The 19545-nt window shown below is 40.1% G+C and overlaps 1 protein-coding gene across 1 annotated transcript in view; it reads left to right on the top strand.

The window, feature by feature from the left end:
• Positions 1-11821, top strand: part of LOC121378341 (phospholipid-transporting ATPase ABCA3-like) — a 49477-nt gene extending 37656 nt beyond the window's left edge. The window contains exons 18-20 of the mRNA XM_041506472.1: positions 442-629; positions 1471-1641; positions 9718-11821. Of these exons, the coding sequence (XP_041362406.1) occupies positions 442-629; positions 1471-1641; positions 9718-10141 (783 nt within the window). The 3' untranslated portion in view covers positions 10142-11821. The remainder of the gene's footprint in view (positions 1-441; positions 630-1470; positions 1642-9717) is intronic.
• Positions 11822-19545: the final 7724 nt, after the last annotated feature.

Below are 19545 nucleotides of genomic sequence, written 5' to 3'. Positions count from 1 at the left end.
GTTGTACTTTAATGTGATTTGATTGGCTGAGAGCTTATGATTTGTCGTGAGAAATAGAACATGTTCTGATCAGTATGATTACGACACAACTTGTCTTATAAGACTAAAGTCGTTCCGATTTAGGTGTTCTCACGGTATGAGAACGCCCTTTAATCGATAGTGGAACAGCCTTTAAAGGTTAACTGTATAATAGAATTATTACTATGAGCTTTAGGGTTTAAATCTATTTCACTGTATACTTTGTATTCCCACTAAAATGTCTTATTTCTACTTTTGCTTTCATAAAAGCATAGCAAATTATTGGAAATAAAAAAATATATAATGTCACCTCCTGATCTTTGCCTCCAAATTGGCAAAACATTTTTTTTTTGGTCTGGATTTATCTTTACTCTATTATAAAGATAACTTTTAAGTGTTCATCATCTTGTTTTGAATGTTTAGGTCCAGCGAAAACTTGGCTACTGTCCTCAGTTTGACGCCCTCATTGGAGAGTTGACGGGAAGGGAGATGTTGACGATGTTTGCGCGACTGCGAGGCGTCGTTGAAGGGAAGATCAGTCACATGGTAAAGAATCTGATAAACGCTCTACTGCTCACAGAGCATGCGGACAAGCTGTCGAAAACTTACAGGTACTTATTATATTATATAACACTAGCTTTAACCCATGTTTAGCACAGGAAAGTTTGGATTAGATTAATATCTACCGTTGTGAGGTATAGATGAGGCAAGGGTTGGAATTGCCTCATCTATACCTCACAACGGTGATTGATTCTTTTTCAACGTGAAATGGCAAACAGAATTTTGAAAACCATGAGTTATGACGTTAATTGTCATAAAACATGAGTTATGACTTACACGAATGTAGAAATTGTCTAGCCCTCGGGTCAGACATATTTATCTAGCCCTAGGGTCAGGCAGATTTTTGTAGCACTGCAAAAGCTGAATAATTTTGTCCAGTGGGCAAGAAAGATTTATCTAGCCCTAGGGTCAGACAGATTTTGTAGCACTATACCAAAGCTGGATAACCCTGTCCAGTGGGCAAGAAGTGGTGGTCTTACACTAGGCTTTTTCCTAGTGTTCGACAAATCTACTAGCTCTTGGTCCCGGCTAGTGAGTATTTGGTATGGGCTAGTGGAAATTATCAATGGTATATTACTATATAATACATAGGGTACTAGCCCACACTTCTGTGAGGGTTACTGACTTTCTCAAATATTTGTCGAACTCTGGCTTATGATGTGTATAATGTTTATAATTCCAAGTATTTGTACTATTAAAGCTCTTCACACAAACACTTTGTAATGCATTCATATCTCATATTTGAATAAAAGACAATTCATTGATGTGTAAGGGTAGTTTTTGTTTTATCACATATTGAGAGCATAGTAGTTCTTTGTCATCTACAAATCTGATAACTCACACCATTTTCAAGGTATTTTGTGCCTTTACTGGTCTTATTTTTTATTTTAGTGGAGGAAACAAGCGTAAACTGAGCACTGCTATTGCTTTGATTGGCTACCCACCCATAATATTGCTTGATGAACCAACCACAGGCATGGACCCAGTTGCTAAGCGACTGTTGTGGGATGCACTAGCGGCTGTACGAGACAGTGGAAAAACTCTTGTCCTTACGTCACACAGGTGTGATATTATTTTTATTTACCAGCATTTTATTATCTTTGATATGTTAGGATTTTATACAGTTTCTAAAAATAATGCTTTAAAAAAATCCCTTACTTTATTGCACAAGTTATTTTTTCTCAGGAAATGGTGATTTATTCAATTAATTGACCTACCTTTAGTATTTCAGTATGCTCCCAAATTGTCATAGATTTCCATATTTATTTGCAATTCTGGATTTTTAATCGGCTATGCAATCTTTACCAGCTGTTTGTCAGAAATGTTCCATATTCTCCGTCTCAGATTTATACTATGGTTTTGACTGGTGCTTAGCATCCATTCTGAATAGGGGCTACCATTTAGACCAGTGTGCAGTGCTAGAGGTAACCCTAGAGCCAATATCAGTACCCGGCCATCAGTATTAAAGTTTCCAGATTTTTTTGATTTTTTGTAAGCCACTGTGTATTAAATCTATAGTGATTATGAGATTTTTAGGCACTTAATTAAATCAATTAATGGATCATAACTTGAGGTGTATTGGGGGGTGCTTTTATCACTCTGGGCTTAATTCTGTCTCAGAATCATTTATAATCTGGCAACTAAAACAAAACCACCATAAGTACCCCCCACACTAAGCTGATTTAGCTTCTCAGTCCGTTGCATATAATAGCATGTTTCACAGCCAGGTTCTTCTAAAGCAAGTGACACACCTTAATTCTGTCTCGTAAAATAATTTTTAATCTTATATCTAAAAATACACTAATACTACCCCTCCCAATAAGTGTTTGAAAAAAACAGCCCTGATTTTCAAATGTGAAGGACTGTAGGTCTAGGCAAAGCTGTGATAAGCATACATTTTTTGTTTTGTTTTGGAGCACATCGATTAATTAATTATCAGCTATTGGATGTCAAACATTTAGTAATTCTGACTCGTAGTCATCAGAGGAAACCCACTACAACTTTTTTCTAATGTAGCAAGGGATCTTTTATATGCACTTTCCCACAGACAGGAAAACACATACCATGGCCTTTGTCCAGTTGTGGTGCACTGGTTGGAATGAGAAAAAACCTATTCAGCTAAATGGTTCGATCCTGCAACACACGCACCTCAAGTGAGCACTCAACCGACTGAGCTAAATCACACCCCCAGCCTAAAAATATGCTGACAAACGGCTTACGTTTTAAAAGCACCATTTTAAATTGTGTTACTGGTATACTGGGAGAAAGAAATAAGGGAATACTTTGTATTGTAACCACATTTCAATCATTATTAATGTTGTATAAAGGACGAAAATGTCATATGGAATTGAATGTTGGTAATGTAAGAGTGAAGGTGAGTAACGAGGTTAATTTTCTCACACTATGGATGACGGATTTGGCTTCAGTCATTCTTTACCGTTCCTAGTATATTGAGAGAGAAAAAAATAGGGGAACACTTGGTAGTGTAGACCACATTTCGGTCACTATTAGTGAAATAATATGGAACTGAATGTCAGTAATATGAGATTGAAAGTCGGTAACCAGGTTGATTTGGTTACACTAGGGATGAGGGTGTTGGTTGCAGTCATTCTTTACTGTTAGTGTTGGTGTGAGCCCTTATTTCTTTCATTTAGTATATTAAGGCTGTGATTGTTATTTCAGTATCATATAGATTGGACATTAAACGTTTAGACCATCGTTCAAAATGTTATGTCAATTGAAAATCAAACAGTTCAGTCGTCCCTTCTTTTCTCATTTATTTTTGGACTGTCCTTCTAAAATGCTCCAAATTATATAAATATTCGGCAGAGCAGTCAATTCCTTTTTACTTTTCGGCTTGTTAACTTTTTAGTTTGAAAACAATTACACTTTTTCACTAATTGCTATTTCTATAGACATTACCTGTCCTCAAACAAGTGCACCTCCCCCCCCACGCAAGTGGTCTGGTCCGAACATCCCAACAGCCAATGGGATGGCCTAAATTCTTCTACTGCATACTGCTCTCTAGTTCCGGTCACATGACTGTAACTTCCTTCTTTTTCTCTTCGCTAAAGGGTCTGGACGTCCTTTTGCTTGGCTCTGTTTGGAGTCAACTTTTATAAGACCTTTGGTTTTGTATTAGTGTTTGGGTGAAATGTTTTTCACCTTCGTTTTCATTAGCTTTCGTATGTTCTTTTCGCGTATTTCACTTGACTTCCAAGCGTTTAATTACATGAAATGTTGTTTATATTGCCGGTTGTCGTGTCGGACGCCATTTGCAAAATGGCGTCTGTGTTGACTGGCTTTGTGTTTGGGTGAAATGTTTTTCACCTTAATTTTCGTTAGCTTTCGTTAGCTTTCATATGTCTTTCGCGTATTTCGCTTGACTTGCCAAGTGTTAATTACATGAAATGTTGTTATATCGCCGGTTGTCGTGTCGGACGCCATTTGCAAAATGGCGTCTTTATTTACCGGCTTTGTATTTGTGTTATGGTTGGTTTTTCTTTCTTTTCACAGATTGAAAAATTACTATTATCATATCTGATAATGTTCAGGCGACTAGTTCGAGCGTGTTACGCTGCAAGAAGTTAGCCGGCGGCGACCCAGGTTGTCGTGTTCGTGTGGCCTCACTTCTAGATGCGACCTTTGTGCGGGCTTGTCTGATGTCGAGTTCGCGGCTTACCTGAAGGTGGTGTCAGCGAGGACCAAGAAGGTGGAATCTTCGAGGACCAAGAAGGTGGAATCTTCGCCTTCGATTGCTGACTCCGTGGCGGAAGAGTTACGTTCAATTCTACCGACCATGCTGGAAGAAACAATGGCGTCAATGGCGACCTTACCTAAATCGGCGAGTTCGGGGTCAGGTCCGGTTCCAGTCCCCTCTTCAGGGGGTGCGGCTTCTTCAGCTCCACCGTTACTTAAGACTTCGGATGACAGGCCTGCGGTCTCTACGCAGCCCTCTAAGAAGCCGGCTCATTCAGATAGACGCTCCACGGATTCCAAGGCTCACCGATCTTCGGCGGGGAAGTCCCCTTCGGCGCATCGGAGCCGGGACCGTAGCCGTTCCACATGACCTGTATGGCTCCCTACGGGTTCCACAGATCGTCAGCGCCAACCTTCAGTTGATGTGGCTTCCAAGGCCTCCGAGGGCTAGACGGGACCATCCACGGTCCGGTTTAACCAGCGGCTTCCATTACGGTACATCGATTGGCCTGTGCTCGAGTTCTACGAGACTTTGGTGATGAAGCGCCTGCGGCATCTGTCATTGAAGAGCCCGACTCTACGGACCATATGACTATGAGGGATTGCTTGGCGGCTGTCTACGACATGTTGCCGTCCTTGCCACATCCAACGACGATGTGGTCATCCGTTCCTTGGTATCCACACGGGACCGCCCACGGTCCGGTTCTCCGGTATCTCCATCGGGCCATGACCAGAGCGACTGGCCTGTTCACGGGTGCTACGTGACTTTCTGATGATGTATCGGTTCATGCGGTGCTGGAAGATCTGGATGCGGCGGACCACTTGTCACTGAGGGATTGTCTGGCTGTCATATCTGATATGCTACCGCCGCTGGCCCATCCACCGGTTTCAGCCAAGAAGGGTCCGGGTTCGATGATCGCCACGGAGGTTCCACCGGCAGATATCGGCATTCGATCGTTGGCTGCCACAGGCCCCCGTCGGTTTACACGGCTACCAGTAACTGGCCCGTGCGTATCGTTGTTCCAGCAAGCAGACGGAGCCCTGTAACGAATTGGAAAATTGCGTCATCGGCTCACCGTTCGGTACCGTCGTCCCGTGATCGATCGAAGTGGTGCAGTGTCCAGGGTTCCACCGGCTCCTGCCGGTCCGTGTACATCGTACCGTCCACACCAGTCGGCAGCTGATTCGGCGTTCAGGGTTACACCGGCTCCTGACGGGACCGTCCACGGTCCGTGTTTCCGATGCAGCCAGTACATTGGATCGAAGTGCCTGTGCCAGGTTACTGACCGATTTTCCAGATGATGCGTCGGCACCTTCCGTTATAGAAGATCCGGACGCAGTGACCCACATGGCTGTGACTGTTTGTCTCGCTGCGGTGTATATGCTTTCGTCACTTCACAGTCCACTCGCACCATTCTAGAAGGTTTCCGTTTGAGGACTGATCCGATGTCGGTTTACTTGAGTAGACTTCGTTTGTGCCGTTCCCCATTCGTCACAACGAACGTATCCCGTCTTCAACCTATCCTTCAACGGTGTGACGCCGGCCTTGGATGACGCTGTTTCCGGCGGGACCAGACGTCTTCCTAGAACTTACAGATTGGCACGTCCTGTCGATGGCTTCAGTTCAGCGTACATGTTGTACATGGCGACCATAACTCCTCATGTGCAGGATGCCAGAGGATATGCCTTGTTCTAGCCGTCGACTTTGATGTTGGTCTACCTTATATCTTCCGTGACGTCGATGTGCACTACGATTGCACACTATCGTCAACCGACTTGCCTGAAGCGATCCATTCTTGACTTTCAGCACAAGCCGGTAATCTTGGCAGACCTGTGGTCTACATACGGCTCTTTGCCGTGAAGGGGTCGACGTTACAAGCGTTCCGGGTTGGTGACGAAGAAAGTCTACTGGTCCGGTCACTTGTGTTGAGATCCCGTGCACCGATATTCTCTTGTTCGAGGAAGGTTCAGCGACATTCGGCAGATCGTTCTCTATATCCGGTGGCGATGCAAGACAGTCGCTACTTCCGCTGGTTCCGGAAGTTATCCAGTTGCCATCACGTGGTACGGGGGTTTTACCGTCACCGTTTTCCTATGGTTCATTGCGGCTTATCAACTCACTGACGTTTACTGTTGTTACCGCCAGAGTTCGTGACCGATGCTGTCTAGATGGTCTCTGCTGCTGTTTCGCACCGGGTGGTGTGACGGCCGTGGATTTTAGCCGGTTGCTGTTTTGCGTTGCTTCACTTCCAGGTATATCGGGCATGTAGCGTAGCGAGTTGCTACGCTGTCTTGGCTCTTGCCTGTATCACGGGGTCGCTGTTTCCGATGTCTTGATTCCTGAATCACTCTATTACTGTTTCATGAAGTATCATTGCAAGAGTAATTTTGACGTCGGCGCAACATTTTATGCTTAGAGGTCGCGGTATCCAGTTTGTTTCTGAATCCATGCATTCAGTACAATAACGCAGATTTGCTGATCCGGTTACCAGTCGCCTTGCAGTCCAGTCCCTGTTGGTGGCTGTGGTTTCCAGATGAAGCCGATCTACACATCAACCTGTTGGAGATGTTGTCAGTTACGTCATCTTTCATTGGCGAGAGATGCTGTCAGGCGCCTCTCTCATGGTAGCCACAGACAGTACTACCGCGGTGGCTTATATCAACCGTCAGGGCGGAACCCACTCCAGCAGTCTGCTGCAGTTGACTTATCGTCTCTACAAGCTGGTTGACGAGATTCCGTTGCAACTTCGGGCTCGCCATATTCCAGGGGTTTCCAATGTACTAGTCGACACACTGTCTCGGCCGTCGTCTCCACAGCCGACGGAATGGATGCTCCATCCCGAAGCGTTTCGATGGGTGTGCGACAGACTTTGGACACCAAACATCGATCTCTTCGCCACACGATTCAACCATCAGCTGAGGGTTTACGTGTCTCCGGTGCTGGATCCCGAAGCTCTGGATCTCGACGCCTTGGCCATCAGCTGGGAACAGATGGACGCGTACGCTTTTCCTCCACGAATCCTCCTTCCAAGGGTGCTTCAGAGGTTTCAGCTGTACCATTGTCGCCTGTTACTCATTGCTCCAATGTGGCCATCCAGGATGTGGTATCCAGATCTAATACGTCTTGCCGATCCACATCCTTTACCGCTGCCAGACTGGGATCATCTGTTGCTGCATCCCACGTCAAGACTATACCATCCACGTCCGCAGTTGTTCCAACTGCACGCGTGGACTTTATCGCCAAGAGTTTGAGAAAGAAAGGTTTTTCTTCACAGTCTACGGCGGCCATTTTGAAAGCGCACAGATCATCTACTACTGTGGCTTACAACGTCAGATGGCTTTGCTTTCACCGAGGGTGTGTCCGGCAAAACCTCAAACCTCAGACGATCCAGATACTTCGTCTTGCTGGGTTTTTTGGCTGTATCTGCGGACCACTTTACGATTAAAGGGGTCTACCATCGCTGGGTACGTTTCGGTCATCGCTACTGTTCGTGATGTCGCTACTGGAACGAAGTTATCGGGTATTCCTGAGATCCATAAGATGATCAAAGGGTTTCGCCTTGATGATCAAGTACACCGGTTTCGGCCACCAAGATGGGACCTGAATCTGGTGTTACGAGCGTTATCGACCGCACCTTATGAGCCGATCGAATCCTCTTCCCTGCAAGACTTGATGCGGAAGACGGTGTTTTTACTCGGTTTTGCCACGGCTGCCCGTGTCTCAGAACTCCATGCTCTTGATGTAGACTTGGTACGTTTTCACCAAGATCGGCGTGCAGTCAACTTGGGGTTACTCATGAACTTTGTTGCAAAGAATCAGTTACCAGACCAAGCGCCTCGTTCGTATGTTGTGCAGGCCCTCTCCTCTATCGTTGGTCCGGCGGACGTTGAGGACTTGGCGTTGTGCCCTGTCAGAGCCCTGCACCAGTACATCGAGAGGACCAGATCTTTTCGACAACATCGCAAAAGACTTTTCCTTTCCTGTAACCAGAGTCGGTTGAGGGACCTTACCAAGAACACGGTGGCCACCTGGATCCGGTCTTCTATCCTGACCGCCTATCAGAAGGAGGGTTTACCTGCTCCGTCTGCTTCTAATCCGCATGAACTCCGTGCCTTGGCTGCCACGATGTCCCTGCACTGCAACACACCCATTCAGCACATTATCACTGGTTGGTTCTGGGCTACGGACTCCATCTTCGCCAACTATTATCTGAGGGATGTCTCCACAGAAGACGTTGAGGGGTTCCATCATCTGGGTCCGGTTGTTGCTGCACAGACTCTGTTGAATACAAGCCGTCCTCGTCGCCGTTGATGTCTGTCTGATTCTGGGCTGCATACCGAGATGTCCATCGAATAGACAGATGAGGATTGCTTAGACTTTTGTTCTTTTGCACAGTTCACGTACTGGTGCCGGAACTTTTGTCTCGATAACCTTTACCCTGCACTGCATGTGGTTATTGGTTGTCGTTATTGAACTAACAGATCTTTGGTGTACTAGACAGAAAACACTCGGGGGTCTTGTTTTGTTCAATGTTCTGACGGATGCACCTCATTAGGTTGTCGCTTGTTATTGAAAAACTATAACACTTCAATACGTGAGGGTTACCTAACACCTGCATCCCTGGTGGCTACGTCTTCCCACCCTGTCAGAACCAGCATGAGATGTGGCTTCCGCCTCCTGGTCCATGTGTTCTAGGAGCCGTACCTGCCACTGCTGACGGATGCCACCATTCTGGTTGTTGTTACTAACATCACCTGCATTGGTCTGTGACGGGCATCCCTAGGATGAGGGCTTACCAAGGTTGGCCTTATTCTTCCACTAGTCAGCCTCTTTCCGGTTGGGGAGTTATCACAAGCATCTACGGATCTCGGCACCCACCACCATCTGTTGAATGCTGCACTTGTTTGAGGACAGGTAATGTCTATAGAAATGGAGAAAACTTGAGTGTTTTCTCTTTTATAGATACATTACCTGTCCTCAAGATTCATCCCGCCCGGGCCTCCCCGCTTCCTGTTCTCCGTGCGATGCGCTCAGGGAAAAAGAAGGAAGTTACAGTCATGTGACCGGAACTAGAGAGCAGTATGCAGTAGAAGAATTTAGGCCATCCCATTGGCTGTTGGGATGTTCGGACCAGACCACTTGCGTGGGGGGGAGGTGCACTTGTTTGAAGATCTCTCCCTACATTTGATAATTACAAATTTTACATGGCAAACAAAATAATACAGTTGATTTAAAACAATAAGTAGGCAAAAACTACAAGAAGTGAAGATTGTAGGTGTGTGTGAGAGACAGAGAGAGAGAGAGAGGGAGAGAGAGAGAGAGAGACAGACAGAGACCGAGAGAGAGAGAGAGAGAGAGAGAGAGAGAATTAAATTTCAAGCCTTGTAAAGTTTTCTTTTGGAGGTCATCATATGTTATTCACTGCTTTCCTATTTCAGTATGGAGGAATGCGAGGCTCTGTGCACTAGACTAGCCATCATGGTGAACGGTCAGTTCAAGTGTCTCGGCAGCCCCCAGCACCTCAAGAACAAATTCGGGGAGGGTTACACCCTCATAGTGAAGGTTGCTAGCACCGACGTCGACCCCGATCCCGACCTTCAACCCTTGATGACCTTCATAGAGGAGCAGTTTGCCGGGAGTGTGTTGAAGGACGTACACCAGTCTATGCTGCATTACCACATAACGGACGTACGCTTGACGTGGGCACAGCTCTTCGGAATCATGGAGAGAGCAAAAGAAACATACAGCATTGAAGACTACCTGGTCGGGCAGACAACTCTGGAACAAGTGTTTATTAACTTTGCCCGGTCTCAGGTGGAATCAAATGAAATAAAAAAAGGATGCTTAAGTTGGTGTTGCTAGGTAACATGTTTTTGTTTTGTAGTAATGGGTGTGGATTTTTTTTTATCACTATCTCACTGTGATGTTCAAATAAGAGAAAGTGGTATTTTTGTGATTTTGTGTAAAACTCTAAACGATATGCTGCGCAAGCAAAAAATTAAATTTCTGATGTATGTGGTTTGAAAGTGAAAATTTATCAAAATGTATGAGGGTTTGAATAATTTCGGGGTTAATACATATTCTCTGAAACTAATGATGTATAGATGTGTAAGGTAACAAAAAATCTAGTTTTAACTAACATTGGTGCAGTCATGTGATTGACTTCATAAAGTAATACATTAACCATACAACTTATTTTTTTCTTGTCCTGTCCCCAGTTTTCTTTTGCAACCAAAGATGTTCAGGATTAATGTTTCTTAATCTTTGTTGATTGTTTTGTGTTTTATATGACTTTGATGTACTGTTGATTATTGATACTGTTCAGTTATTGTTTCTGTGTACATGTATTTGTGAACTTTGTTACATTGGTTTGTTTGATAAAATGTGCCTTGGCCTTCTGTATAATTTTATACTATTATAATTAATGCAGTCATAATATTAATGCAAAAAATGCGAGGTCATGTTATACGCATTAATAATATGACGTATTTATTTTTATGTTTTGTCTATGTGTCCGACGTTATTAAAAAAACAAAAACACCAAAGATTAAAATTCTAATAAATTTATAAAACACAACTGGAAAACAAATCATTGTTTGCGAGACAGACTAATTGTCCAATAGTCCAGCAAGATGCCAGCCACGTTTGACGATTACAGGGTCATTGGCCACCCTGCCAAAAGCCCACATGATCCATCGCACATGAATGGGTTTTAGCACACTAATCCTGAGGTCGACCATTTCTTAGTTTTTACTGTTCAAGTTTGCTGTAACTTTGTCGGCATACCACTTTGTGAATTGTTCTTTCATTGTGACTTTGAAATCGCCGTTCACAGATAAGGAAAATAAAGTTGTAATGGTACAATGTTTAACCAGATTTAGGTAACTACACGTTACGTAAATTTTTACAAAAATATGCTTTGAGTTGATCTCACCAAAACACTAGGGACTTAACGGGTTAATGATGTGTACACAGACATGTTAGTGAGTTGATCTCATTGAAGACAACTGTCACTGATTTAACCGAAGGGTACACAGACGTGTATTGTTAGAAAAGTAATATTCATGTCACATTTTAGTCTGCCCAACGCCAATCGCATTAATTTAGGAATCTACCGTATAGATAAAGACTCGGGGGCCAAAGGTGATGTTTTAAGTAATGACACACTCAGCACATTTTATTTACAGTTATATGGCGTCAGCAGGGCCAAAGTTATATATAATATATATTTGTTAGTCACATGGAACTCTTAACATGTATATTTCTCATTCCAGCCTACGCTGCACAACTGGTATAACAAAGGCCATGGTATGTACTATCCTGTCTGTGGGATGGTCCATATAAAAGATCCCTTACTGCTAATCGAAAAGAGTAGCCCATGAAGAAACAGCATTATGTTTTCTGTCTCTAATTATCAAAGTGCTCCATAACCATATGTCTGAGATAAGAGATAATGGGTGTGTTGTTAAATAAAACATTTCTTTCTCCAACCTGCATGGGCGTAGGAAGGTGCCAAAAAGTGGGGGGTGCACACACACATAAAAATATATAAATACATGTATAAATATATTAAAAAAAACATTGCTGCTGCTGGCCCCAATCTGATTAAAATTAGCTCTACTGGTCTACCAGTAGATCTAACAGCATTGCATGGACTCCTATGTCCAGGTGACATTTCATCTATAAATAACAATTTAAATATAGACCAATTACACTTCACCTTTTATAGCGTTATTCGGTAGCATACAAATTCTAAAAATATCGGGTGAGACTATTTATGCAATAGGCAAACTTGTTGGTCTGTTTCAACATTGAAAAAACATGGGGAAAGTGCAGTAATAAACTCTGGATTGTATACTAGTATAAACAGATTTTATGACTATACCATCACGTTTTTTTTTCATCTTGAAACAAATTTTATATAAAATTTTATATTGAAATTAGTTTCTGACATACTTCGTAATTCACCTGAATCATTCTGTATACCCTCGGCATAATCCTGTGTTTTCAAATTCTTTTCAAATCACTGGCATGATTTTGCAAGTAAGGTTTTGATTGGTCGAATGAAAGGTCAACTGGACATGAGCTCCAACGGGCTGCTGTTAGATCCACATGTAATAGTGGAGCTAATTTTAATTTGATTGAATGAATGAATGAATGTTTGTTTAACGACACTCCAGCACAAAAATACATATCTGCTGGCCCATACCGTACCATACTGTACCACAAGTTAATACACTAAATTATCACATGGGTTTATGACATGGATATCATGGGTACGTTATAGGATAAATAACCTTACTTCAAGGGTAGGTCATATTTTGGCATCTTGGCATCTGGCAACATGATTATTAATGAATTTGACAACCGTACATGCATTGTAATCTAATAGTTGCTAGTATTCTGTCGACAGTAATTTATTTTAAAGTTTAGTTTTGATTTTTAAAATGTTTATGTCCTTACCTTTTTTCCTTTTAATATTTAAACATTTTGTATACTGCAAATCATAAAATATTATCTATCTTAAAATTTAGCGAAATCAAAATAAGTGACATATTAGCAACATAGAATTTTAGCAAGGTCATACTATTCGAAACTAAAAAAAGAATAAGTTTAAGTTGTAGGATTAGTTAAAACAATGTTTGAGTAATCTTGACGTCAAGCAGCATATAGACAACTTAAATTTAGTAGAACGTTGCAGCATTGTGCATGCTAACTATTGTTGTTTGCTATCCTTATGGTTTAATCAGTAGCATGTAACTATTATTGTGCCTTCAGCTAATCACAGACAAAACAATCACACAGTTTTTTAGGAACAGTCTGTACGATATCTCTTTAAAGTTAGCATCATGAAATATTAGTGTCTTGTATGACGTCGCTAAATTCAGTAACATTTTATGCTGGCTAACAATTTTGATTCACAGTGTGTGTGATGATTTCTTTTGGGTGTTTTTATTTATTAGCAACAATCAAATTTATGCCAGTAAATCCCAAGAACAATATTTTGAGTGGAGAACTTTTCTTTGTCTTGAAGTCATGTTACTGGTAAAACAATCAAAACATGCCTGAATTTACATTAGACTATGTAGTTAACCTATCACAAGTATCTATAGTGCCAAAATTATATTCTACTGAATGCATTGTGCATCAAGCATTTATAATAATCATTCTAATTCAACAAATTTGTCTGAGTGAATCTGATTAGATCTCTACTACTTTGAAGTAGTAAAACCTATGTTTTATCAGCTGCAGATTTTCAAGTGGAAATACATTGCACGTTAAGTGCTTGTTTTTCATTCAAACCCTTACATTTCATTTGTTTACTAACAAAACATACAGTGATTTTGATGTCGATAGAGAATACTAAATTCGTTAAATACCATTTATCTTACTATGATACAACTGTTATCATTGTTGTTATTATTACTGAGTTAATGTTTAGTCAAAACACAATTTAGTTTAGACTATAGAAGTAGAAAACAGGTGTACTTATTTATTAAGTGTATGGATAATTTGCAGTTACAAGACCTTATAAGATGGTTCGCATTCCTGAGTGATGTGGCAGTAATGATAATTCTCAAAATAATTAATCATTTATTGTTTGTTTCAGCAAAACAAAAACAGTTGAAAATAGAATTTAGAGATAACCGTTCTGTTTTCTGATTTGAAGATGTTGTTTGGAGGTTTTACCCATTTTATTGGATCCACTTTCCCATCTATATAAAGCAAAATTTAATTAACTACAGTAAAACCACCAACCTAAGCCCACAAATGGAAAACATGGCTTATCCTGCAAATTTAAAATGCGCATTTGTAATTAATATTTTGGTTTTTAATTTTATATAGTCATTATATAATCACAATTGTAATCATAACCGGTTTTGATGAACATATTACGTTAAAATATTTTTTACTTTTTGTTTTAATGAAATAATGTATAGAGAATAGTGATATTTTTTTATTATTATACAGTATTGAGTATGTGATTTTTTTTTTATTGCGATATGTTCAGTAATTAATAGAATATTGATAATGTATTTAAATTTTACCAAGTGTGCAATTTTGGTTTTACCAGTGATGTACAAGATAATTTTAGGTTAATTACATAAAAAAGATGTTTTTACTTGCCTGTTAGTTGTTGGGGTTTTTTCCACAATGCAAAGTATTTAAATCTATCTGAAGTAGATATTAAATATTTGCGTGTCTCTTATATATATGAATTTGTGTACAATTGTTTTAATTTTCTAATAAATAGTATATACCAGAAATGTTGTACCCTTTGTCAGTTTATTTAATACCATATTTAGATATACATATACATGTACATTCACCATCAAACCAATGATGTGTTCAGGATGTCGAGTGCTCATGAACAATGTGACTGGTACCAGCATCTTCTATCATATCACATTCATCTAATGTTAGACACAAAAACCAGACTAGCAAGCGATTGCAACCACACACCCTCCTGAAAAGGCCTCAGGTTTTTACGACAATAAAGACTCGTGTTTCCATACCTCACTTATAACCCATGTCCAGTTCCATGAAGTGATCTTTGCACTAAGATCACCTTAAGTGTATACTGGGGTTATGAATTCATGGTGATCTTAGGGGCTGGACGTATCCCAGTGGCAACGTGTTCACTTGATGCGTGGTCGGTCTAGGATCAATCCCTGTCGGTGGACCCATTGGGCTATTTCTTGTTCCAGCCAGTGCTCCACAACTGGTGTAACAAAGGCTGTGGTATGTACTATCCTGTCTGTGGGATGGTGCATATAAAAGATCCCTTGCTGCCAATCAAAAAGAGTAGCCCACGAAGTGGCAACAGTGGGTTTCCTCCCTTAATATCAGTATGGTACAATGTAAATGTACAACACTATAATGGTATATATCACTACTAATTTTAGGGAGTGCTCTCAATTGACAAGTACCATGTAAAAAAAAACCCAGGTCGACCACAAATTGTTCAGTTAGCAGCCCTCATGCCTGAGTACCGCCTCGTGTTTGTTACACAAGTGGTACTATACCACTTGTATAGTTATCAGTTAGTACTACATATAACAAGTAACTTCAAACCAATACTACAGAGGTCAGCCTATGTGTAATCTGCGAATAAAGATTTAAAAAGTGTATCAGAACCTTGCAGTATTTTTTATATGAGGAACATTTCCTAAACCGGTCTATATTAAGCTGCTACAAGAAGTAACAAGAAGACAAATGGTCATGTGGTGTCAAACTAAGGTAGTATAAGACTAGGAAAGCTTCTTTACCCATGGTGTATTTGTGTATGAAATTTAGTTGGGTAAGCATTATTACTTTGTACAAATCAACAAGCTAAACGATAAAAATGATTTTCCTAAAAAAAATTAATGATCACAAAATTAGTGTACCATATAACTAGTGCAAGGCACACAATAAGTGAATACTTTACTTTCTACGTCCCTTCGGACTACAGTATATATCATTTAAAAATCTATAATAAAACACCAGTTATCAAATACAAAACTGGTGGTACATGTTTTTATGTTTGTTGCAGTACACAATAGGGTTCCCATATGGCCAACTCAAATCTTTGTCTTGAAGCTTTTACAGCGGCATAAACTATACTTTTAAAATAACACCAACACTAAATAATTATCATCAAAGACAAAAGGCAGCTGTATTTTTGCTTTTTTTTAATGTTTATTTCTGTGAAATACATGTACTACATTTACAAACATGACATAAAGGTACCGATGTGGCTTTGGTGTCCCTAAACATACTTAATCTACAAAACGTCTAAACCATATACACATCAAAACTATAATGATATAAACAATATTTTCAAACGTATATTGATAGCAAACGGTAGAGAAGATTTTCATTCAAGGAAATGATTATGATGAAATTAAATGACAAAAGATTATATTAATTAATCATGTTTACTTATGACCACACAAAACTAATGTTCTATACAATGATTTACCCGATTCCCAAAGAATTGCACATATTCTATGAATAATGTCTGTTCTATAAAATATTCTAAACTACAAAATATGCAAGTAGGCAACTAGTACCATGGTATAAGTGACATAAGATAATGAAATCTAAAATGAGATAATGGCTGAGCCGGTTTAAGAATTCGCGGGGTCTGTAGCACAAATAACCCTTCCCAGGATACACATTTTGCAACCCCCTCGGGGAGAGGGGGGAAAAAAATGACCTGGGGAAAATAAATGTACATATCACCGAGGGGCCCCCTGAAGCGCTGGGCCCATAGTATGTGCTACATGTGCTACTAGGATAAACCAGCTATGGATAATGATGACTTCTATTGAAGATCACTGTAAAATATTGATTCACCGACCAAATCATATTCTTTTATTTTAACTTTTTCATCTCTAAAGCTACATGCAAACACTCAAACTTCAAAGAGACAATCCTGAGTTTGTAGGCATCATTAGAATTACTTGGTAGATTAATATGTAATACTTCTGGGTAATCAAACTTATAACACAGGACTAGATCTTAACAACAACCCTGACAGCAATTGTTGTAGACTGCAATATGAATTGCCATAGATAAAAATTATTACTAATGGTTGAAGGGATAATGTTTGGTTTTTACATTTGTTTCAAAAGTTACTAGTTTAAAATTGCTGTAGGCACACTCAAACATAAGTATACAAGGGGGGGGGGGGGGGGGGGGGGGGGCAACTGTCTCTCTCCCTCCCCCTCCAGGGCTGGAGCAAATACTCAAATTTGGGCAAAGAAGATCGAGATATTCGAGCAAACTGAGCTAGCCTGAAACCTGTTCATCCTGTATTTCCATCATTCTAACCACAATATTAGTTGTATCCATATAAAAATGCTTAGTAGTTTGTTTGCAACCGTATATAGCCATTGTTATCCAGATTCAGCAATTTTCGTTTAATTCAGGCAAAAATCAGCCTACCCTCCTACCAAAATAGGAGCATGTATGCCTATGCACTCAAAGCTGCCATCCAGCCAGTGCACCACGACTTGTATATCATAGGCCGTGGTATGTGCTATCCTGTCCGTGGGATGGTGCATTGCTACTAATGAAAAAATGTAGTGGGTTTCCTCTATGACTGTGTCAAAAATGACCATATGTTTGACATCCAATAGCCAATGATTAATAAATCAATGTGCTCTAGTGGTGTTGTTAAACAAAACAAACAAACTTTTTTCAAAGCTGCCATAGGTGAGCAATTTGTCTTCAGCAAAAACATTTCAAAATTACCATAGTTAATAAATTCTGAAGTTTGAGCTCTGTAAAATACACAGTCAACATTAGGATGGCCGGAAATGCATCGAATACACTGATATTCCACAAAATATAAGTGTATTGATTGTTTAATCATGAAGGAAGGCCATGCTGGCCAAAACATGTTACAACAGCTACATACTGAGGATAGTCACTTTAATCTTGATCACAGTTGCAAGAAATACTGTATGCAGTTTTTATTTCTATTACGTTTCATTTCATTTCATTTCACCTTATTTTCGTGCTTATATCCAATTAAGGTTCAAGCACACTGTCCTGGGCACACACCTCAGCTATTTGGGATGTCTGTTCAGGACAGTGAGCTAGTTGTTAGTTGTTAGTGGTTAGTGAGAGAGAAGCGGATGTAGTAGTCTTACACCTGTCCACTGAGTCGTTAAAACTCTTTCTGGGTGGGAGCCGGTATCGGGCTGCGAACCCAGTACCTACCAGCCTTATGTCCGATGGGTTAACCACGACACCACCGAGGCCGGTGTTTCTAATAAATTATTACTTGAAGAAACCAGGGTTTCTGTCAGAGGGTAGCTAGGGTAAAATTACGTACCCTAAAATCTTGGAAATTGATGAATATATTTTTATAACTTTTAGAAAGATTATAGTGAGAGAACTGGTGTTTGAAATTTGTCAAAGTCCATGAAATGCTGTGTCCAATTTAATAACAGTTGAAAACCATAACTATCTAGTAGGGGTACTTATGATCCTTTCTGTGTTTCTTATGTAGCCTACCCTCAAATTATTTTCTGGCAGAAAGCCTGGAAACAGATCTTAGAATGTTAGCTCAAACTAACACTGTGATTATTTTATGAAGGAAGTAAGCTCTCCAACTACAGTGAAACCTCTCAAAACTGGACCCTCTGTAAACCTGAATTCCCTCAAAACTGGACGTTTTTCATGGTCCCTTTTTAAATATCTGTACAGAAGAGAACCTCTCTAAACCGGATACCTCTTAAAACCAGACTTTTTAGTTGGTCCCAAGGGTGTCCATTCTAGAGGAGTTTCACTGTACTTAATGAGGTAAATGTAACAAAAAGGTATAAAATACCATTAATCAATCTGATGAGAGTTCATGCATGTAACCCGAGTCTACATAAATGAAAAGTGAGGCTGTAATACCATACTGTTACAATAATTTCATCTTGGTGATTAACTAGTTGTACACAGTAACTTTGTTCATATATGGAGCTCAAAACCAACAAACAACCTTTAAAATGCAATTTATCAATGGTCCCAATCATTGTAATACAGAGTACCTTGTTGAAATACAGTGTTCATTGTTGTAATACAATGTCAGTGCATTAGAAGCTGCTGTTTCATTAAACTGCCAAATAAAATTTGATGTTAAATATGGCACTTATCTCTTATTTAACATTCATCAATAAATCTCATTTGCAAATTAGCCTGCTTAATGAGACTTTTATTTTGTTTTAATTAGTCTCATTCAGGGCCATACCCAACAGGGTCCCACCACCCTTCAAACAAATATGAAAAAGATTTTATCTAGATGGAGATTATATTAATGTGCCCTGGTTGTGTATATTAATGTTATGTGGTTGTTTATACTAATGTGCTGTGGTTGTTTTGACTAATGTGCCCTGGTACTGTATATTAATGTGCTTTGATTGTTTATACTAATGTGCCCTGGTAATGTATATTAATATGCTGTGGTTGTTTATAATAATGTGCCCTGGTTATGTATATTAATGTGCTGTGGTTGTTTTGACTAATGTGCCCTGGTTATGTATATTAATGTGCTGTGATTGTTTATACTAATGTGCCCTGGTAATGTATATTAATATGCTGTGGTTGTTTATAATAATATGCCCTGGTTATGTATATTAATGTGCTGTGGTTGTTTTTACTAATGTGCCCTGGTACTGTATATTAATGTGCTGTGGTTGTTTATACTAATGTGCCTTGGTACTGTGTATTAATGTGCCCTGGTTATGTATATTAATGTTATGTGGTTGTCTTAATATTGCTCC

This window comes from Gigantopelta aegis, chromosome 8 (genome assembly GCF_016097555.1).
Source record: "Gigantopelta aegis isolate Gae_Host chromosome 8, Gae_host_genome, whole genome shotgun sequence".
NCBI lineage: Eukaryota > Metazoa > Mollusca > Gastropoda > Neomphalida > Peltospiridae > Gigantopelta > Gigantopelta aegis.
The sequence above is the reverse complement of the archived record's forward strand: the minus strand, read 5'-3'. Positions and strand labels throughout refer to the sequence as shown.